The 23610-nt window shown below is 40.0% G+C and overlaps 3 protein-coding genes across 18 annotated transcripts in view; 2 read left to right on the forward strand and 1 right to left on the reverse strand.

The window, feature by feature from the left end:
* The window catches only part of ADAM23 (ADAM metallopeptidase domain 23), a 64974-nt gene extending 60483 nt beyond the window's left edge, over positions 1-4491 (forward strand). For 3 of the 8 annotated variants that reach the window (XM_090144169.1, XM_031601270.2, XM_090144167.1), the window contains one exon: positions 471-3752. In XM_090144169.1, the coding sequence (XP_090000295.1) occupies positions 471-519 (49 nt within the window). In that variant the 3' untranslated portion in view covers positions 520-3752. Of the gene's footprint in view, positions 1-470; positions 3753-3813 lie in introns of those variants that run through there. The other 5 variants (XM_090144164.1, XM_090144170.1, XM_090144168.1 and 2 more) reach the window with 5 other exon arrangements.
* The window catches only part of DYTN (dystrotelin), a 54979-nt gene that overhangs the window by 5246 nt on the left and 26123 nt on the right, over positions 1-23610 (reverse strand). The gene's annotated exons all lie outside the window — the stretch shown is intronic.
* FAM237A (family with sequence similarity 237 member A) lies at positions 13886-23530 on the forward strand. The gene is made up of 3 exons (XM_031601274.2): positions 13886-15115; positions 17595-18010; positions 21924-23530. Exons 2-3 carry the CDS (start codon positions 17602-17604, stop codon positions 22061-22063), a joined length of 549 nt encoding a protein of 182 aa, XP_031457134.2. The 5' UTR covers positions 13886-15115; positions 17595-17601; the 3' UTR covers positions 22064-23530.

Here is a 23610-nt window from a genome sequence, read left to right on the forward strand (position 1 = left end):
GTCAGTAGTGTGGTAAGAGCTCACAGAGGCACTTTGAGGTTTTCTCACATAGAACTTGCAAACTAAATTCTGATATAAACAAAGATGAGCACCTGCTCTGAGAACCCAAGTCTCTTTGTGCTTACATACTACTTTTGGCTCACTTTGCTTAGGCACATGCATGCTTTCTTGGCCTAGTAGACACACACTACTATGGTTTGAGCATTTCTACAAATATACACCACTTCAACTACTATAAAAATAATTAAATTCTGTATGCCAGCATGATTTTTAAACTTTATAAAGAAACTAATACTTATTACTATGCTACAAAAAGCACGCAACCAAATTCCTTATTGCAAATGTTACGTGCTGTCTCACTGTGAGCCTTTTACTTTACTATGACCTCAGCTTTGGTTTTGTTCCTGTTATACCTAACTAACGATCTGCCTTTCTTGTTTTTCTCTACTCCTTTTGATGCAACCTGGAAGAAATGTCAAAAAACGAAGGTTCGATCCAAGTCAACAAGGCCCTATCTGAAGAAATGCAGTTCAAAGAGCTGCTTCTTTCACTACTGGATTTTGGGTATGATATCTTTGCAGTAGCTGTGCAGGAACTAAATAAGGAAGAACATAAACCGTAGCTACGACCACAATGTTGAGATGTTTGGAATTGAGGAGAGAGAAAACTGTCCTTTTTGGAGATAAGTTGAAAATACTTCTTCCTTTCACCTTTCACTAATTATTATTAACTGATAAGTTAATAGCAAACTACTTCAAAATCGGTTTTCTTTTTTTCTTTTCTCAAACAAAGGAAGAGACAAAGACCAAGTGCAATAAGAGAACCATTCAAAAATCATGAAATAGCAGATTTTTTTCCAGCCCGCGGGCACTCTAACTTCACTTGCGTTCGCATGACTTCCCTTTTCTTAACAAACTCCAGTGGCATGAGAAGCTAATTTTGAAAGGGTAACCTGCATGGCTCACATTATAAACAACCAAGCTAGCAAGCTGATCCCAAGCAGAATCTGCAGCCCAATAACTACAAACCACTGGGAAACTGGTACCAGGCTACGACAGATCTTCTGGCCATGCAGTGCATTTTGTCACCAGGCCTTGGAGCTCCCTGCTCTGTGAGCTCACTGTCTGCCAGGCCAGGAGTCTGTTGGATATGGAAGCAATTGAGTGATGGATGGAGTTCTCCCAAGAAGGAAAAAGTGTAAATATGGAAATAAGATTTTGATGTATCATTTTCACAGATTATAAATATATATAAATATATATATATATACAGAAAAGGATTTCCATATAAAAAGGTTCTATTCTTTATGTAAATCTATTTTTGATGTTGGTATTTTTTTGTTTGTTTTGTTTTTTTTCTTTTTTTTGCTCCCCTCTTATTCTGTAGCATGTTTTACAGCCAGTGCTCTGGGCTTGCTCAAAAAAGGCAGAGAATAGCATGCAGATGCAGGGAGTTCAGACACCAAACAGATGCGATCCTAAGTTTGTGTGCTTGAAACCAAAAACAATTAAAATGTATAAATGCATCTCTGTATTGACTGTAAGTCTGGATTACTTCTTCACTGGTTTTTTTGGTTTTTTTTTTGGCAGATTTTCTGTAATATAATGTAAGAAAGTAACACTCTCAAATCAATCACAGAAGTGCCAAGCTTTTTTTTTTTTTAATTCTAGCTTTTTTTTTCCCAGTTGTCTAGGTCCTGTGATATACAAATTTAAATAAGCCTTAAAATTCGTGCAAAATGTTAAAAGCTTGGAATAAGTTTTTCTTCCCTTCTGCTTACTCAAACCAACTTGCAAAGATAACTGACATTTCTAATGCACTCTCTGTATCTCTTTGTTGCATTCCACTTTTCCAAATATAATGCAAAATCAATCTTTTGACACTTTGCTTCTCCTAGCTAGTTATAAAATATGCAAAATGCGTATAATTTTAGGGTGGTTGTATGTGTTGTAATTATTTAGGTACACCTTGTGTACAAACTGATTTTTCAGAAAAGTGCTGGGCAGCTGTGCTGCTCCTGTAGTAAGCAGGCTACCTGCATATGTCTGACATGACATGAGAAAGATATGAAGAGAGCTAGTTGAGGACACCTTTATAGGCCTTTGAGAGATCTGGCTCATTCTGTTTACCTTGATTCAAAAAAAATATGTGAAGTAAATCATTTAAATGAAGCAACCTAGAAATTTTATTGCTGCAACTGATAGCCCAGAATCAAAGACTTCTGTAATTTTTATTTAAAGGTTGGATATTAGTAACTACAGAACTGAAGTTACACGAGGTATTCTGTCTATTTTCAGTGGAAATCCATTTCTTAAGTTAGCTTTAGGAGTCAGAGCATTAAGAAAAATGCTGCAGATTTCCTGTGACTTACTTTAAAAAAAAAAAAAGTATTCTTTCTCATTTCAGTTGTATTTCTTATGATAACGTTGAATCCAACAGTCTCACAAGAGAATTACTACATATTGTTTTGGTTGACAGTTATTATAAAATGTTTTCAAACAGCTTTAACAATCACATTAAACACTTACTACATTAGGAGCTAAAGGTGCTGCACACAGGTAGTCGATATCGATACGTACTGGAAGTCATATCCTGACCAATTCCTGCCTGGCCTCAAGCAGAACTAAGTTTCTATGACAAACCAAAAATCCTTGCAAATATAATCAATGTCTTATAAAATGAATTTGCTTGGGAACATGATCCCAAGTTCATTACAGTTCTGCTCCCAAAGCTGTGTAACCACAATGGAAATACTACTGGTTACCAAAAATTAAAGTGAATAAAATCAACTGGATGTATGTAAGCTACCTGTGTAATAAACCTTTGAGAAACATTTCACAAACAACATTGTAAATGTGCGATGTGATGTTTTAAATCAGACCACAGTGGTCCCCAACTCTATGTACATACAGTCAGTGCTGGAGTAACTTTTTATTTACCCCAGCAGTTTCTTAGGAATTATGATTTCTTGACTGAGTTTATGCTCCACTCATCAGCTGTTGCCTGTACATGGAAGTACCCAGTGGCTTTTTGCCCCACGTGTATAGAATACAAGTGATGACACAGCACAGAGCAGGTTGAGGCTGAAGTGCTTTCTGTGGCATTAGACAATAAAAGCTGTTGTAGTTAGGTGTTCATTTTCTACGTTGTGTCTTTGCTGTGCTTTGAAAAGTACACGTGCATTTAATTTGTTCATCACTGTCATGAAATGACACAGTAATGTCTATGGTTCCCCTGCTGTATGTTTGCTCCATTATTTATCTATTCATCTGGAGAAAAAACTGTGGTAATTGTACAGCTTATTCCAGTTTGCTGCATGCTCTCACTGAATTGATGTGATCCTCCTAAAAGAGAAGTCTGCTAGGCAAATTAACAGATGTATAGGTGCATGTTAAGAAAGGAATTATTTAAGGCTGGAGTTTAACAAATCTTTCTTTACTATGCAAAGATGGGTACTGCACAAATTTAAGACAAATGTCTGAGGAAATGCCATAGAATACTTGAAGTTAAAGCCTACTCAGTCATGTTTTATATTCATTATTGCTTCCACTGTTTTTCTTTCTTTTTAAGATTATTTGTAATTATTTTTAAGTAAGTGCACAACTTGATGTTAAAAGTCAGTTTTTGTTGGAAGACAATATTCATATTTTGTTGACTGCTGATTAATGGAAACTCAATAGTCTTTGTTCTGCATCTTAGCAAGATTAAAAAATTTCATGAACATGGAATGGGAGAGTTTAATTTTTTTTTTTCATTTTTTCCTTATTTATTCTCTCTCTCTTTTTTTTTTTTTTTTTAATTTATTTGCTCAAGATGTCATCACAGCTCTAGCAGTGGAAAATGACAGGAAGTTACTTTTACCAAAGATCTCAGCCTATCCATGTCACCTCAAGGTTCCCTCTATGAGAGGAAACTGCCCGCAGGCTGTGTAACACCAGAACAGAACTGCATTAGTCCTCTCTGCTGGCTGCAGGGAGGGGAATGAGACCTGTGTGCAGCAGTTAGTGGAGAGGAGCCTCCTTTCTTTTCACAAATCTGAATAATATTTAAAGCCTAAGTGATGCAACTATTAAAACATATTTTGAAGGCCTTACTAAACACTACGGTCATTGTGAAATTGAAACTCGATCACTGTTTTTATTTGTTTTCTTCCCACTATTATCAGACCAACTCTGCTTTCTCAAGCTCCAGCCAGGAAAACAAAATATTCTTTTGCCTCAGTTCTCTCAGAGATATATATACATGGCAGCATGTTTGGCATTTAGAACTATCATTTAATGGAGCCACTATCATCTACTATTATTTCCTATCATTTGAACTTAGAAAAATTTGTCTATAAACTGAATATTAGCATGCAGACATTTTGGCTCTAACTACAGTGGACGCTCATTCCTTAAAACGGAGTTAAGACTTTTGCAAGATGCAAACATAAAAGCAGTAGTGTAGAGTCATATACGTCTTTAATTTTACAAGACGATATATAAATTGTAAAAAAAAAAAAAAAAAAAAATCAGGTCTTTCTTTCACTATTACACAGCAAGAGCAATCTTCCTAGGTCCCTCACTATTTACAACAGAACCAACACTACAACAGCCGGTCATGTACAAAGCAGAAAATCCCTTTTATTCCAAATGTACTTATTACAGATCCTCAAAAGGGGTAAAAAGCAAAAACAACATGAAATAGCAGAAACAGTAGAGACTGAAAAATGAAGTTCAATAACCAGAAATTTTAGTAGTAGTGAAGCTAGACTGAACACTATTGAAAGCAAAAAGTCACAGGATCAGATTTATCTTGATGCTACATGTTATAATTCCATTCAGATGTATTGTTTAGAGCACTGCAGGTAAAGCAGCGCATGGCCAGACATTAGCAGGTGTGTTGAAGAGGTTTTTAGTCAGTGTGCAACACAAGAACATAAATGCCTCTAGGTAAGTACAAAGACCACAGATGAGAGCAGTGCAGACACTCACTTAATGTGTATTACTTCAGAGCAACTTCACACTGCTCAAGGCAACATAATTCAGAATATTCAGATGTACAGAAGCCCACTAATCGCATGCCCATCTATTTAATGATCATTAAAATTTTCTTTTAAAATAGCTTGTCATAAAGCAGGGGCACCCCTCATCTTTATCACTGTTAGCATAACAAGCTGTGACGTAGCGCGCACTTTCTGAGCCAGCACAAGAATCACCCCATCAAATCTGGTTAACTCAAAGCATGCAGCAATGAAATGGTTTTTGTCTCTATTTCATAAGCACAGCTGCGCCCAGCACCCATGGCACAGTTGGGGATTTGTCCCAGTCTCCCAGTACTTCCCTGTCCCACCAACAGCTGGACTTGGTCCAATACGCTGACCCAAGCGAATTGCTCCACTTCTGGAGATGCGCTTATGTGACACTTCAATATGAAGAGGCAGAAAGCAGAGCAACGCTCCTGGTCAGAGACCAGTTCTCAGGCTTCACAAGCACAACACTGCAACACCTAAAAAGTTTTCCTAACTGTTCACATGCCCTAGATGGATAGATTTCCTCAGCCACCAGACCGAGACTTACAAACTCTTAATTTGCTTTTGAGATCAAGAAACAAGAAGTTTTCACCTGCAGTGTCTGTGACGGTCTATTGCTTGGAATCCCGCACAGAAGTTCCTGAACACAGAAGTAGAGAGAAATACAGCTTATTAAAGCTCTGCTTTTAACTTAGGACCAAGGCATAGTGCATGGCCCACATTTTGCCCACACATATCAGATCTGAGGTATAAATTTGAAAATTTGCCGTGAAACAGAATAGGCTCTAACTGTAACAATTCAGAACAGTTTTCCATTGATTTGGTCTTTGGACTGCCAAGGTTGAGTTTTTAAATACCTACCATACACCCAATCTTAAAAAGTGACAATCCAGAACACATTAGGATTTACAGAACATTGAAACATAGTTCTAATTATGACGTGAAAGCTTGACTATTCCCAGAGAGGAGCATTCAGCATTCCAGAAAAACAAACAGATCAACCACCAGTGTCCAATGCAACCAACAGCACCAAGATACCTCACAGAGCTGCAGCACAACTGAATAATACTTGCACAAAGGTGATGGGACCAGTACTGAATGGCACCTTTTGCTGTCAAGGCAAAAGAGGAGACCAGATTGTGCTGGCAGAACACATCCCTGCTTTGCATTGGTGCTCTTACCAAGCTCTGGGGCAGCAGCATTAGGGACACAGAGTTCCCATCATCTGTAGCACTTCAGGTTGGCAAAGTCTGAACATTCATCCTTAGTGCAGTCACACAAAGTATGCTTCCACTCCTCTTTTCAGTTTATGCAAACAGATCTGTTTATCTTCCTAGCAAGAACCTTTTTCTGAAATATTGTTTATAGTGCTGGTTTGCTCCAAAACAGAGCAGTAACTACGTAATTAGAGAATGACTGTACAGAACTTGCTGTAGCAATGCTCGCAGTAGCTTAAGTAGTACAGATCAGCACTTTGAAGGAGAAAGCTCAAGTCACTTTTATAAACAAGCACTACAGTCTAAGCCTCAGTTCTGCTCTCATACATTTAGTTAGGCATTTGACATATTCTGGCCATCTGTTTCATCCCCAGACTTATAACTTGTTGTTCTACCCTCGGAGCGGGGCATGTTGACAAAGAAATCAGATGAATGCAGACAAAGTGCACAAGCAAGCCTGTTTGTTCTGAAGTCATTCATTTCTCCCCTATTTCCTTTCAGGTACATCCAAACCCTACATTGCTATTGCATGACTTGTTCCATTATGAAGTTACCATTAACAATAACATAGTTTACAGACAATACATGCTTGACTGGGATTTCTGTGTAATGAAAAAGCAGTTCCAAGAAACTGGAACTATTATAGTAACCTCCATCATTCACTAAAAGCTTCAGGAAATTAAAGATTTTTTTAATAGTCCTTTGTTTAATGATGAGGCTTTGAACTCAAGACTCAAAAAAACCACCCCATTATTCAGAGGAAAAAAAGAAACAACTCCCTTACATAGCAGAACTCTGTCTGCTGTTGAAACAGAGGGCTGGACAGGTAGACAAAAGATTCATATTTCGCATCAGTTTTTCTTCCTCTGACTTGGCTGAATATTCTCCACTCCAAACAAAAGATCTCTGGGGCAGGAACCATCTTACTCAAACATGACCTTCAGCATCTAGACCAGAGAGCTCTGATTTATGCAGAGCTAGCTGCCCAACATGGTTCTCACAAGCCTGTGGCCAGGCATTCAAAGTAATTCTTCACAGAGTATGCTGCTCCTTAGACATGCTTAATGAAGAATAGAACAGGAGAGAAAAGACCTTGTTAAATCAGCGTAGAGTCTCTCTAATTGCTCAAGAGCTGATTTAAAGATAAACTTGCTAGACAGAATTTCTGCTCTAGCCTCAGCTTTATGGTATCCCTTTGAGAGTAGGTTTCAAAGGGTACACTCGTGAATGAAAAAAGTGTACACCTGTGAATGAAAAACAAGGGTTTCAAAGGCCTTCTCAGAGTGAACAGAGCCTATTGGGTAACAATAATAAAATCATTTAATTAAATCAGTACTCTATCTGCCTCTATCACAATGCTCCTTGAGAACGTATCTGTTTTTGTCAGAAAACGTTGTACTCCACTGGGAAAATTACTCAAGAATGCAAATATCCTTTGCCAGTAACTTATGCCTGACAACATACAGGTATTTCTAACCAGATGTTGCATGGAAACAGCCATCTTCCTCAGACAGCAGCAGCATACGGATAAGGCATTTCTGGGTTAGGGTGATGCAAGTACCTTATGACTGCTGAAGAACCCTAGGCTAGAACTGCCAGTAAAATGCATAATAAAGTAGATTGTTTGCTGGTTACAGCAGGTAACAAAATAAAGCCAAAGACCCCACCAGTCCATCCTTTAATATGAAACAAAATGTCCTCATTCTTCCCCAGAGCCTCCCATGACCCCTCTCCTGGCCCTTAAAAATCTGCTCTCCCTCTCCAGTTCCTTCTTGCAGACCAGTTGCCCTAAACAGCCTCACAGCCAAGCAGGCAGCCTCCTACCATCACACCTGGCTGAGCAAGGGAGTGCTGTGCTGCAAGGTGAGTGACAGCCACCAAGCTGGCATGCTTCCCAGCACCCTGGCAACTCCCTGGAGTGCATTTCTGAGGTGAAATATTGGATAGCCACTGCGACATCCTTTAAAGGTTATTTGCATTTAGCATCATATATCAATACATTCTTTGGTGCCACGAGGACTGCTCTGAAAGTAATGCCTCCTATTTTATTCTTCTGGCACAGTCTCAGAGGTGAACGTTGATGCTATGGTAGCAGAGGTTGAACATTCCCACCAATATGCCGTTACATGTTGCCATCAGAGAGATAACAGCAGAAGGGCAGTCTGACAAAGTGGTGTCTGACATGAAGTGGGTATGAAGCAAATTCAGCAAATACGCTTGCTGAATATTTATGGAGACCAAACAGCATATGTGAGCACAGTGAGGCAGCGAGTGGTGCATTTCAGCAGTGGCAACAGGTCACTTCTGTTGGTGCAGGCTGGTTTGTTTGTTTGTTTGTTTGTTTTTTTACAAGCACAGCATGCAGGCTCTCGTTCATCACTAATGAAGATGCATAGCTAATGGCAGTGAATACATTTTGTGTTTTGTAGCTGAGAATTTGCTGTATCAAATAGTGTTATTGTGCTCTTTGTATCTTTTGTAGATTTCATGGAAATAAATAGAAGGCATTACTTTCAGATCAGTCTAGGTATTAGTTTTCTAACCAACATTCCTTAGTTTGCACTTACAAAATACCTGCTCTGGATGACTTTCCAAAGTTTAATTTAAATACATTTTCTACAAGAAATATTTATCTTTTTCACAAATTAATTTGTAATCAGCATCAGTGAAGACAACACTTCAGTATAGGACTAATAGCATCTAAATTTGCTCTTGGGAAGAGGCCCCAAACACACTCGTGGTGGCAGAGCTGCTCACATGTGACAGCTGGTAGACAAGAAGAGAGAATAACTTTTTATTAAAAAAAAAAAAACTGATTTCTTAATAAAGATCTACAGAATGCATGCTCCACCCATGCTCCATTATACATGCTCAGAACTGATCTGCTCACATGAAGCACAACATGCTGCACTAGCTCACAGATCTACATGCATGTTACTCCAAGAATTCAAGCAAGTACCAATTAGTAGCCACCAGCAACACACAATGGTATTCCAGGCAAATATTACAAACATTTGCCTGTTACTCAAGCTGCATTCTAAACTCCTGAAATGTCACAAAAACCTAGGCATACAAATAATCTAGAAATTAAACATGAAATTAGACTTTACAGTTTAGGCAGTTTTAAAGATGGGGCTTAACAGCAATGAAAATATTGCTTTCAAAAGTTATAAGCAAGAACACCTAGATACAAGGTACATCAAAAAGAAATTCCTGAACATTGCCATTTTGAAACAGCTAAGGTGCGGTCAACAAAAACGACTAACAATCTAATAACTTCCTGTAACTTCCCTTCAAATAATTGGAAAGATAACACAGCCAAGTTTTTCTTGGTAGAGTTACAGCAGGGCAAATAGAGCAACAGACTAGGAAACAATCTAAATAGCAGGAAAAAAAGTTTCCACTGGCAGCATTGCACTGGAACAGGTAGCTAGTGAATCTGCTGAAATTTCACCTGTGGAGACCTTCAAGATCTTGGCTAGAAAAAGCCACAACTCATAACCTGATGCTAATAACAGATGTGCTTCAACCCAAGCGTCCACACCAGAAGCTATGGTCCTCTGCCCTTCCTAAGGGCCATTTCATCAGAGAATTAGGTCCAAAGGATCAGTAGAAGCAGTGTGGGGTTGTGAAATGTGATGTCTGCAGTGTAATCCACCAGCTGGCATTACAGAAGAAACCAGGGAGTTGATTAGGAACATGACTTCTAAGAGAATAGCTTAAAAGCCAGACATAAGGGGTCCCGGCCCATGTCATTTGCTGCCAGAGAGCACAAACATACAATCTCATGGATGGTGACAGAACACTTGCACTTAGAAGAATGACAAGGCTGTGCCCCCACTGTCCCTCAGTCTAGCCCCGCTAATGGCTTTAAATAATGACCTTGCAACACAGAGCAATGGGTAGGCAAAGTCCCTGGTGTGATCTGCCAGACTGTACAAAACTGAAAGAGCATTGCTGTGTCCAGAGGACCCAAATGAGCAGAAAGAATGAGATTACTGTGAAATCAAAGATAAAATATAAGTGAGCAAAATGAGTTGGACATAAACAAAGAAACTCCACAAATAAGAACAGTACTGCAGTACACCCACCAGGAGTCAAGAGTCAATTTCAAATTTTTCCAATAAAAATCCTAGGACGGGATAAAATCCACCCTGGGATTTTGGCTGCTGCCTTTAGCTAGAACAGGTCCCAGACTCAATTGCAACAATGCCCTCTGCAACTTTAAAAAGGAAAATTTTCAGTAGCCACATTAACCATTTATTGCAAACAACTTGCTCAGCAGTTTACATTAGAGAGATGGAGTTAGATCTCACTTTATAACTGTCTGCAAGTACAGATACATGGTCTTCTCAATTTGATTACACATCATCTTCAGGTTTCTTTAGGCACTTCCTGCTTCATTCAATGCCATGGGTATAGTGGGACAAATATCTACAGAACTCAGCAGGACATTATAGCATGCCCTTTATTCCTTAACTAGAAAGACTGGAAGATAATGCATCTTTGGGATACTTGCATGCCCCAACCACAAGTTATCTTATTGCACACAGAGGTAATAATCAAGCAGAGCCAGCACAGTCCTCTGTAAGTAATTTGTCCATGTTTGTATATCATAGAATCATAGAATAGAATCATAGAATGGCTCGGGTTGGAAGGGACCCCAAGAATCATCAATCTCCAACCCTCCTGCCACAGGCAGGAACACCAACCTCCAGATATAGGTCTAGACAAGGCTGCGCAGGGCACCGTTCAACCTGGTCTCTAGATAGATAGATAGATGGATGGATGGATGGCAGGTATGTTTGTCCACCCTCTGAAAGCAGATACAGGAGAGGGGGGGAAAAAAAAAAAAAAAAGAGTCTCTTGGCATTAAAAGCATAAGTACCATTCTTTGATACAACACTAGACCGACAGAGCCTATTTATCAAGTTACACAAGGGATACAGGTAGGTGTAAGCAAATCATTTGATGAAGAATTTTTTTCATTCTTGCCCCTTTCCATTTATGGAATCTCAAGCTCCTGCTAATAGGATATAGGCTCCTCACTATTTGACCTTCTAGCAGAAATTAATTGTTTGAAACAGTCAAACAACTTCTCAAACAAGTTCTGCATTCAGAGACTTTCACTCTCCTTTACTAGGCAGTAGTGAAACTCCATGTCCTGACTTGAAGCCCTCTAAATAACATTTTAAAAATTAATAAAAAATATCCACAAACAGACTTTGGACTGAGCATAAGTATTTCATTTCCAAGAAGCTCTTAGTTATTTTTGTCAGGGAGCCAATTTTTATCTCCTGCTTAAAAGAGAATTTGCAAAGGTATAAGTGGGAGTTAGATCCCCATTTTGCCTTTGAAGATTTTAAAAGAGAGCAAGTGGCAAAGAAGTCTCTTCCATGTACTAAAACCCAACAGACCTTGGAGGGGGGAATCCCAAAGAATCACAAATTGTGTATTTGCTGTCACTGGTCTGGATATCATAAAAAAGTTTGGATAATAAGGAACCCAGAGCAGCAAAAAAAATGAAATTTCAGCTAAAACTATTTCTTAATTTCTCATCTAAGCAATGAGACACATTTAAGGCAACATCATCATCTAAAATTAAATATTGACTTTACACCTGACTGCTCATAGGAACTACAGGAAAGGGATGCAGTATGAGTACCATCATACTTTGCTGCCTCTTAGTCTCAGTGCTGAATGTCATTTTTTTAAAATCTGTAAAAATACTTACATTGCTCAAGCAACTGTAAGCCCTTGTCTGTTAGTGGTCAGTGCTAAACCACACTGGAGGGCTTGCAGGGAGCAAATGCAAGAAGGGAGAGGCACTGTGTGTAACTGTTTATACCCTTACTCCATTCTAAACAGAGATATCCATGAGATGCCATTCAACTATTCTTACTTCCTTATACTTATAAGCTAAACATGATTTCTGTAGTGTTACAGGATCTGAAATATCTCTCTCAGCTGTACATTTGAGAAGAAACTTTTCTTGATAAAAAACCAAAGGTTTTGCAAATGACTCTGGATATGACCTACAGACTCTCTGAATTAAATTTATTCATAAGCTATGGAGATCCACTGAGGACATGAACGTTGGCTGTCAGGGGAATACATCCTGCAGTACAGGGAAATAAAGATTATTCATAGCCTAAAAAGGGCACAGAAAGCTTTACTGAGAGCTCATAGAAGGGTTTGCCATCTCATTCAATTCTACGTTTCTTCTCCACTAGAAGGTTGAGGTGATGAATCCAATTAACAAAAGCATCTTTCCCAGAAATAGAATGTGAGTGCTCTGGTTCAGAGGGAACACAGTAGGCTCAGGAAGTATCTGTGGAGCCAAGAATTTCATCTGGAGCAGTATTTCCCTTGAGCAGTGACTCTCATTTCTCTGAGAACACCTAGTTCAGCACCCTTGAGTCTACCTGAAAGACTCTGAATGGAATGAAACCGATGTTGTTCTTGATCTAAAACTAGATAAAGTGCTCCCCAGAAGGGAACTCAATTAAATAAACTCACTTCTTCACAATGAATCCAGAAAGGTTCCAGCTTGGCAGAAACATATCAACTCTCAAGAAACATTCTGCATTTTCTTTTACAGTTGCAGCCTTTTGCTTTACACTCCACAGCAAAGAGTGCAGCCCTTAGAGTACTTCACCACAGACCTAGCAAAAGCAAGTAAAAAACACTTCTATAGCACCTTAGCCCTATGCTAGTCTGGCCTCCTGTGCCCAGACTGACAATAAACATGAGCAGCCTCAGAACCTTTACTACTCTGGAGCTGCCTTCAAGTTGCATCACAGCACCCACATCTTACAGCAAAGCTTTCTATTTTCCCTTAACCAGCTCAACCCTCACACACAAACGCTAAGAGAAACATGCTTGTTGCTCAATTCTTCCACTTGCTAAGGAACTCCAGAAAGCACAAGGGCCCAAAGTCAGCTCCTACAGAGCTGACTTTAAAAATGCTTGAGGATCCCTTTATTCCCAGAACTGGAGAGAAGACAGGCTAATGGAATAGCCTGTGCTGATAACAGTACAAAGCAAAAATTCTGGAGTTCCGTTATGGAATAAGAGACCTTCCCTCTTCAATCAGGTGTAACAGTTGTTTTTTTTCCCCCCACAATTCATCAAATTATGAAGGAGGGTAATTGAAATCCACATTGGACCTGGCTCCGAGCAGCCTGGGCTAGTGGTTGGTGACCCTGCACATAGCAGGGAGGTTGAGATTAGATAATCACTGTGGTCCTTTTCAACCCAGGCCATTCTATGATTCTATCTCTCAAAGGCAAGGTATTGCACTCTGCTGCCTCTTGAAGTCTCTGTTAGCATTTAGTACCTCATATTTCCTCATTCCCAACTCAATGCTTCTTGAAAAAAATAAATGGAACATCTGTAAATTTGCCAAAATCCTACATGGTTAACTATTGTTCAGGTCAGATGTTTTCTCACTACTCAGAAGTTCCTTTTGCTTCTGTTAAGAAAGAATACTTTTTACACACCATTCACTCTCATGGATTGAATAAAACTGAATAAGAAATAAAGCACCAGAAGAATAACTGTTTATTCTTATGGAGACGTTGTAAAATTTTGAGTTAGGAAAAAAATGTGCTTCTCCATTCATATGAACTAAATTCACAAAAATATGCAAATTATAAACATACAAATAAGTAACAGAAAAAAATAATCACTGCTTTAGGCCAACTTCTCAGCTGGTATAAAATAGCATGGCCCTACTGACTTCAAAGATAAACCTGATGCTACTGAGGCACAGGTCCTCATGGAGAGAGAATTATGGTTAAAAGCACCATGACAGAAAGGAGCTGCCAGTTAGTCTTGAAACAACATGTTGCTTCCTAGCTGGTATGGATTGGTGCAGCTGCACTGACTTCAGACAGCCAGCAGCATGCTACATAATTTGTGTAGACAACACAGAATTATGAAAAAGAACGATGTCACTCACCCTATTTACTTCAAGTAGCTAGAACAAGTTACGTTGGACACTGGTCAGTAGCCTGATCCTGGAACACCAGCTATTTGTACTGTGTGGTTTATGCACATCATGGGACAGCTGCAGCGCACACCCTGAACATGGGTAGAGTTACCACTTGCAGAGCTGAGCACAGTAGAAAGGGGATACAGCTGAGAACCTCACAGAGAGGAAGCGCAACAGCAGTAGACTACATTATTTTTAATTTTATGTGGAAAAAAAATGTTGCCTGAGCCCTGCCCTTTTGGAGAGCACACAGCCTGGGTGACTCTCATTTACATAGACTTGTGTGAATTGAGCTGCAACAAGCAACTCAGCCTCGTGGCTGCGGTTAATTTCTTTACTGGGTTCTTTTCAGGACCTCCACCTGGGTGCCCAGGAGAGCAGGACCTGCTGCTGTACAGCTGAAACCCAGGCAGCAGATTCCACTAGATGTGCCACAGAATCCTTCCCCACAGAAAAGGGTGTAGGACAGGAAGGGGACACCTCCGGCAGCCACGCACAGCAAAGACGACTCGGTGGCTGAGCCTGGTCCAGACAACTGGAGCTCCAGCATGGGGACCTCCTTCTTACCCTCAGTACATCACTGCTGGGAGAGAGGACAGGGAAAGGGCTGCCGCTTGGGCAAGTACCGGCTCAGGGACCGTTCTTCACCGACAGCCCCCGCCGACGGGGCAGACGAGCGGAGCACGCCTTATAGCAGCCCGTTTTCTCGCAGGGGGGAGGGAAGAAGCGCCGGGTGCTCAGGAACAGCGGCCAGGACTCTGGGGGTGGGGGCTTTTCCCCGAGTCCTGACGTAGAAAGTAAGCCGGGATGCCCGCCCCGGCTTCTTAAGGAGCGCGGCGGCGGGCGCAGAAAGCACCCTGCCCAGCCCGCCCTGCACGCCGGAGCGCCGAGGTAAGGGCTGCGGGCGGCGGCGAGCGGGGGGCGCGGGGCGGCCGGGCAGGGCTGGGGCGGGGGGAGCCCGCGGGCTGTCCCATCCCACTCTGATCCCTGCCACGGGCTGCGGCGTCTTTACGCTCCGGGATCGGGTGAACGGTCCTAACTGGGAGCTCCAACCAGGGGCTGATAACCAACGAGATAATTAACTTTTTTTTTCCTTTATTGTACGGCACTGTTCATAACGTGAGGCAGGATGGGGGGGTCAGTTAGCGAAAAAAAGAGCCGCGAGGTGTAAACAGCACCCACACACAAAAGAAATTTATGGACAGACCGACCCTAAAAGTTGGAGTGCAGAATTCACCATAAGCACAGTTAAGGCACTAATGAAAATGCGATTTCCTGAGCACCTCTCCAGCTCCTGGCGACCAAAATAAATGCCGAGGCTTGCAGAAGGCTGGCTGACAGAAACGCTCCTCAAGTTCAGCCAGCACACAAGGAGCAGCAGGGCTGGTACCGGCCCTGCTCAGTGCTGCCCACACCACGCCTCGAACGGCACAGCCTCCCAGCTCCCTGCCTACAGCAGCCCCTTTGCCTTTTTTTTTTTTTTTTTTTTTTTTTTTCCTCTGACGAGCCCAGAATCTCTTGTCTTGCCCAGCTCTGTAACTTAGAATGTTTCCAAAATGAAATTAGGAGGAGGGGGACAATGATATAGCCCCTGTCCAAATGACAGTTAATCAATTTTAGTACAACTCCTTAGTCTGAACTATTTGCTTAGGTTTCCTTCAGTTATTCTTAAGTTAGGTTGCTTTCAAGTTTTTCTTAAAAAGAATCTTACTAAGCTAAGTTAGTTATGCCTCTAAAAAGTCGAGGTAAGGAGATACATGCACATTAAAGGTGCACACACAGGTGCCTGCTGCCCACTGGAAGGGTTCTGATGCACACACTAGGAGGAATGAAGTGGTGACTCACGTCCTCAGATTTGCCTTTCAAAAAGCAATCCAAACCTGCCTTGAGCAGTAGGGTACAGGGGAATTACGCTTCTGGAGATCCTGGTAGCTGCACAAGGTCAGTGCTGTTACTAACAACTGTCCAAGCAGCATGGGAAGCATGTTCTATCCCTCTTCATTAAATGCAAGTTTGAGATCCAAGGCTGTCAAGTCAACTTTGTCGCTAGAGCCTAATTCAAACTGAATAGAGAGTTTACTCTCCAACTGCTTACAATTAAATACCCCCAAAGTTCTCAGAACTTGACCATGGAAGCAGACTGGGTGCTAGAGAAGAGCATCACTGTCAGGACTAAAATCGCAGAAGAGCCCTTTAGACCTGCAATAATACACACTCAAAAAAAGCAGCTTAGCCTTCCCTGGTCTTGCACACAGGCTACGGCCAGGCTACTTTCTCACACACAATCCCTCTGTGTGCACACATCTGCCTTTGACATCTTTCTTCACAGAATAGAAAGACATTTTTTGTTTTACATGAGCACTCATGGAAGAGTCACTGATTAAGTTAAGCTGGTTAAAAGAGGTAGCTTCTCCTTTCTCCATTAAAAGCAAAAAAAAGCTCAACCCCACTCACAACCAGTTACACTCTCTAGATGATCAAACAAAGACCACAACACGTGCTGAGCTGTTGCTTTTGAACAGTTGTTTGTGCTAAAACCTCAGATGCTGGTTTCTACAAACAGGATGTTGTCCTCACACCACGATCTAAACTAAGAACAAACTCCAAACTTGTTCCACAAATAACACTAGCAACATGTTAGAAAGCACACGGTAGAAGCAGATGCTATAAATGAAATCTGATGGAAACTACTGGGCCTTTCTGTCCCCAAAAGGTTATTGTTCTCCAGGTTTCTCCTTCTGTAGCTGCTTATGAAGTTTCAAGATGTGAAACACTAAGTTGTCAATTATGATTGATGTATAAGCATCTGTACATTTATATACATGAATATATACATGCTGTACGATATAGATGCTGTACTATGTCTTTGCTATACCCTCTTCTCAGAATCATTCTGCATTTTAGCAGGTAAAACACCCCTGCTCAATGGATGATTTTGCAAACTACCACTAATTCATTAGAACATGCTTGCAATAGTTTTCTGCCTGCACCTTAACTACAGACCCCTGGGAGTCTGTAGGCTATTCTAAAGGACTTAGAGAAAAACAAGACTTTCAAAAGACAAAAATGAATGGATCTTTACTGGAAAAGTTTAAGGATCAGCAAATCTGTCAAAAACTTTCAATATGAAGAACTTAGAGATAAATGAGTTTATCACAGAACCTGTGATAACAACTGTAACAGTTTTAACACATGCTTCTGGAGCACAGAATAATGCAATTCCACTGTATTTATACAAGGAAGCATATTGAGATTTTTAAAGAACAGATAAACTACTATCAACATCTAGTGCCCTCTATGTAGTGTAAGGTACAGGGCTTTGTTCCCAAATCTAATAGTGATAAATTATATTGGTTTTACTGTGTTTCAGTGACACAATGGATTTTGGTAACAAAGGGAGAATCCACTGCAACATGAGGCTCACCTACTCTCTGCTACTCATGACAGTGTTCTGTGTGACACCTTCCCTCTGCCATAGCCAGATTGATCCACTGGCTCTTGGGCGAGCAGACCCTCAGTGCTGGGAATCCTCCTCAGCTGTCTTACTGGAGATGAGGAAGCCTCGCATTTCTGACTCTGTCAGTGGCTTTTGGGACTTCATGATCTTCCTGAAATCATCAGAAAACTTGAAACACGGGGCTCTGTTCTGGGACCTGGCTCAGCTATTCTGGGATATCTATGTGGACTGTGTGCTGTCCAGAACCCACGGCCTAGGAAGAAGACAGCTTGCAGAAGTTCAGCAGAGAATCACTACTCTACCTTCTCAGTTCACAGAGCGAAACCAAGGTTACTACTCCTTTTAATATATCTCACAGGCAGTAAACAGTCCAGGAAAGGATGAAAATGCAGGCTTATATTTCTGTGTGGTAATAGCAAAAAATTTGATTTCCTAATAACGTAGACTTAAAAGCTGTCATTAGAGTTCCATTTTATGAGATTTGGGCAGAAAAGGCAGGAGTAGAAAATAAAGACAGCAGCTCAGCAACTGAACAAAGATATTCTTCAACACCAGCAATTTAATTAGTGTTGTGCCACAGACAGGCTAGTGCCAAGTCCCTCAATCTGAGAAGTACGTTAGTCCAGGAACAGTCATACTGGTGCTGCTGGGGAGAGCAGCACTCTTTCAGCAGCGGAGTAAGGATATGTTTAATTGCCATTTAGTAGTCAACCACATGATCATATTTCTAGGTAACTTGGTCCAACATGTAATGGAAACAAACCTAGCACTCAAGTGCAAGCAGGCTTTCAGACACAGCTATAGATTTGGGAAGAACAGGATCTATAACACTAAAGTGCTGCAATTCCTTATCACTAGGTTCCCTACCTGAGAGCAGAATCCACAGACTTAAAGAAGGAATCTCCATAGGCAGTAAGGCAAGAGCTGGTACTTCACAGTACGATCCACAAAAGGTAGCATGTCACTTAGCTTCCCCATTCCCAATGGAAAAATATAGCACAGCTTTTCCTAAATCTCATTTTTCTACAAGGCTTCAGTTCTAATCCTGTATCAGTTAGTACATCTTTCCCGGAAAATATTATCTTTCAGAAAGGGACAGTGTTATGCTTTGAAAGGATTCAGATCCTTATCACCACTTCCTAGATCAGTGTTTAAATTATTAGGATTTTGGGGTCAAAGTCTGTGGAATAGCAAAGAACCTCTCTGGGCAGTTACCTATCAAGGTGTCTCTGAAGAAGAATGTGAAATCAGCATTTTTCCTGTCCCAGTGACACTATACCACTGGACAGTCCAGCTCTTACCCACAAATCTTAATTATGCGTGTGTGTGTATTGGAACATAGGACTCAATAAGAAGAATCAAGAGGTCCTTACTCCCATTACCTACAAAGAGTATCTTAGCCATTAAAGTAGGAGATGGGAGCTGTGTTTGAATCAATCCCCTCAGACTGAAGAGGAACTTGTGCAGTGACAGTTACTAAACTGAATCAAACAAACATTACCTCACAAAAGAAACAAACTGCTGTCCTGGTAAGGCCAGTGCTTGCACTTCTGGGTGCAAGTAGAATGTAGCTTTAGTACTGCTGCCTCATGTGTCTATTAAAAGCTGAGAGAATTATCAGGTGAAAGCAGCTGATGAATTTTGTCTTTTCCCCAGGATTACAGCTTTGAATTTTGTTGCCTAAGTTCCTGGAGCCTTTTCTCTGTCACTGGCTCCTCGTATCACTCTTTGATTTTCCTAAATAAACAACTAGCCTTCAAGACTAGTAGACAAGATCAAAAGATATCATGCTGTTACTCTTAAAGCACGATTTTTTGTTTTGTGATTAATGCCAACTTTTGTTTACTCTTATACAAAGGGATCTTAAGATACTACTAAATATTCACACTTTAAGAGAAATACAAACTCCTCCCTCCTTCTCCTCTTCCCTCCCATTCTTTGACCTCTTTGTTTTGTAAATTGCAACCAGCTGGTCTGGTTTCACTGCACAATTGATTATCATCAGTTGGAAGCAGGCACCTCATAGCAATGTCGACTAAGTTTTATTTCTTCGAGGAGCTAGCTAACCTCTCATTCAAGTCTCCCAGTTTCTTAACAAAGTCAGCTGTTTTAATCTTTGTAGCCCCTGACCTCACCACCTTGCTTAGTGAAAGCAGAAATCAATTATTAATAATTGCAGAGGTAAATCACACCCTAGAAAGTGACAAGAAATTAAATTACTACTTATTATGTAATGCAAAGATATGTACAAGCCTATGTTCTTATCTCAAAGAGTAGCATTAACTGCATTTGAATGGCTTTGTGTTCTCCATTCCACATCTACATGGGCAGGCATGAATTGGTTTCAGTAGGCTAGTTTTAGAAGAGTCAACCAGTGCTGTTACTTCTACAACTACTGATAACTTCTTTATTTGAAATTTTTTCATCTTAAGCTCTTAAGCTTTTATAACAACTGCATTTTTGATTTTTTTTGAATGGCAAACTGTCATAAATCAGAAATAATCTTTAAGTTACGTACACTGTAGTTCTTCAAGCATACTGAACTAGAAAAAACAAGACAGATCTGGACTTGGCACAGAAATGCTGGTGTTAAAGTATCATTATTGTCATCCTGTCAGAGAAATTCCATGAGATCATTGTGAAGATTGAGTAATACAGAATCAGAAAATAGCTTGGGCCAGAAGGGACTGTAAAGATCACCTAGCTCCAACTCTCAATAGCAGGAAGTAGCAAGAACACACACAGAAAAACCTACAAAGCCAAAGAAACTAGGAAAGTCTTGGTAAAGCTTGTAAGTAGCAATGAACAGAACTATTCTGACACATCTAAGAAGCACCTCCACAGCTCTTTAAACTTTGCCTTTTGGGAAAACAAGTCTGTCTGACTGTGTACTAAGACACTGGTAGAAGTAGTTCAGTTTCAGGCTTGCAGTTTTAAACAGTGTTTTCTGAACCAGTTCAGCCCTGCTAGGCTTCTGACTGTAGTTACCAATAGGTCTAGAGATACTCTAGACTCTACACAATCCACAAAAAATATAACTCAAATACAGCAATTCTGGTTTTTGTTATCTGACAAACTATCCTAATTTTCTGAAACCCTACTTATACTAACTGCATAAAAACTCCCTTGACAGCCTACAAAGAAGCACTAGCCACCTTTAAATTAAGCAGGGAAAATCCTTGAGTTATCTGACCAGCATATCTTTAATCAACCATTCTCTTCCTTTCCCAAACTCAAACACTACAAAAAAAACAGGTTTCAAAAAAACAATGTATTACAGCAGAACAATTACAATTAGATACATCACAGTTACAACAACTTTCAATGAGCTAAAATAAAGCTTTAAAAAAACACACAAGGAAAATAAAGCCTTTGTACTTACAGTAAATCTTTATGTAGAGCTGCTGTACAGCCTCTCCTCAAGACAACAGGTAGCACAATGCCAACATAAATAATTGAAGATTACAGATTTAAAAAAAAAAAATACTCTCTACCAATCTTCTGCCTCTCTCCTCCTCACCCTGCAGTTTCTCTGCTACCTCATCACTCAGAGTGACCACAGCTGTGCACACCTCTCTCACAGGTGCAAGTAACTAGGCTCAGATGAGCTCTTGCACATAGTCCAACTGCCAAGGATAAAGAACTTGTTGTCCTAGTTCTGCTAGGGTGCTAAGGAGAGTAGTGAGGTAGAGACTGCTGTATTAAATATTTGAGGTCTGGTAAGTAAACGCATAGTGTGTTAATCAGTTACTTTTTCAGAAGGCTGATATGTCAAAAGTTAATAAAGCCACTCTATCAGCTTTTGGGGATTATTGCTAAGAAAATATTCCATTGTTCCTCAAGGAAATAATAAAGTTGCTACTAAATAGCAAGAGCGATCTCATTCATTGTGCAGAAAGGTTAACAATAAACCAATGAGTTTGTAAGATTATGTGGAGTCCAATGGATAACTCTAACCCTGCTAATTACAAGTGAAAAAGTTCTATAGGAAGGATAAAAAAGAAGGCCTGTGATGAAGGGAAAGACCAGAGTGGTTTGTCAGTGAAAGGCAACTTGCAGATGGAGAAATACAACTATCACCAAAATGAGAGGTTTGGGGCTACAACATGTAGTTACTACTAAGAATATTGGGACAGCAACAGCTAAAGATGGAGGAAACATGAATGTGGGAAACTGAGCACTCAGCAGCTCTTTGTCATTTTGAAATTAATTACTTATATGTGTTTTAATATCACTTTTCAGGGATGTTCACTCATATTCAGAGGTCACCAGTTCTGAGGAAGAAAGACTTGTTTGAAGATTTAATAAAAAACCACAAGCATAAGAGTAAATCTACGTTACTTGGAAGAATCACTGGAGAGCTAGGGAAAAAGAGGAAATGACGTGTTTAATTCAAGATCTCAACATGTAGATTTTTTTTTAACTACTTCTCTTCATATTTTGCATTTTAAGTGTTGTTGATGTTAATTTACAGGTGGACAAATGCCTATAGCTAGTACTGTATTTGATTAACTTCTGGATTGTTGTTTTGTTTTTGTGTTGTTTTTTTCTTAGGTGCCTATGAATTTAGTCTCCCTAATAAACTGCACGGTTTATAAGCAGTTGCCTGCTTCAATCTGTATGTATTATCAGGCTTTTTGTAATGCATGTCACCTACTCAAACTATTTTCTTTGGAGTGCCAAAGCAGGAAAAAACTAGTTCTCCAATCGGACACTGACAAACAGAGCAGGAAGTTGCCCAAAACCTCCCCCATTAGCAATACTGTACATATAGCTGCACACACATACAAAACAACCACTGCTGAAAGACATCATACTACTAAAGAAAAGTAGTACTTTTTTTTTTCTATTAAAAATATCTCCCAAAGACTTTGAAGTTTACCAGCAAAAAGCAAAATGAAAGACTTTAATGGGTGTCACCAGCTCCTCTCTTTGCTTTCATAGGACATTCTTATGGTATTTCCTTAGATTTCTAGTTAGACAAGTACTTCATAAAATGTAACATATTCTCACAAAGTATTTAAACAAAGGAATTCTCATATATGACTTAAAATTGCTTCTTTCTTTTAGCTTGCAAGCTGTTTGTAACCAAGACAGTTTCCTCCGACTCTCATAGGCAATTTGATATTATTATGTATTGCATTATTGATTATTATATCATTGATATACTGGATGTGTACAGATACAAAATTCAGCTTTCCAGGGCAGGTCCATTTAGTTGCTCAATCAAAGCTTCTTTTCTTGAGTATATGGCAATACTTGTTTTTTTCTTCACAAAATATCCAAATCAAAACTCATTTGCAGAAGTATTTTAGGTGTTCAGCAACTTGTAGAAGTAGGTTCAAGTAGAAAAATGTGCAAATGAAATCTTGAAATGGCTACTGGACCTGAAGAAAATAAATGTTATTCATCATCCCATTTTACAAAAGCAGACAGCAAACCTCAAGAAGCCTCCCAAATTCAGTGGGATTGAATACAAGCTTAAAGTTGAGCATTCAACGAATCATGTAAATGTGCAACTGAGAAGTGATCATGACAGTAATGTGAGTACAGGAGCACACCCCCACCTGCAGCTGCTGCCTGAAAGAGTGCTCTGCTACCACGCGGGAGGGAGGCAAGGGTATTGTTACAACAGATCCGCTCACTCTCATTCTACTGTTGTTAATTATCTTAATTATATTAATGTATCTAAAAGCCCTGTTATGCACAGCTTTCTACAAACACAAGAGAGACCATCTTCATGCACAGTCCCTACAGTTACCAAGACTAGTAACAAAGTACAGTATGGGCCGGATGCCCAGCCAAGTAGGACTGGAATTGTAGTAGAACAGATTCTATCTGTTCTCATATCTTTTCAAGCTCTAGAAAACAACAACAAAAACAGAATGTAAACAGGTACTGTTAGACTCTGTGCCATAGCACCTTTTGG

This window comes from Phasianus colchicus, chromosome 7 (assembly GCF_987193195.1).
Source record: "Phasianus colchicus chromosome 7, bPhaCol1.hap1.1, whole genome shotgun sequence".
In the NCBI taxonomy this organism is placed as follows: Eukaryota; Metazoa; Chordata; class Aves; order Galliformes; family Phasianidae; genus Phasianus; species Phasianus colchicus.

Coding starts and splice junctions, on each gene's coding strand:
- FAM237A (XM_031601274.2), top strand. CDS start 17,602: ATGGATTTTGGTAACAAAGGGAGAATCCACTGCAACATGAGGCTCACC. Junction 18,011..21,923: donor GTTCACAGAGCGAAACCAAG/GTTACTACTCCT, acceptor ATCACTTTTCAG/GGATGTTCACTCATATTCAG.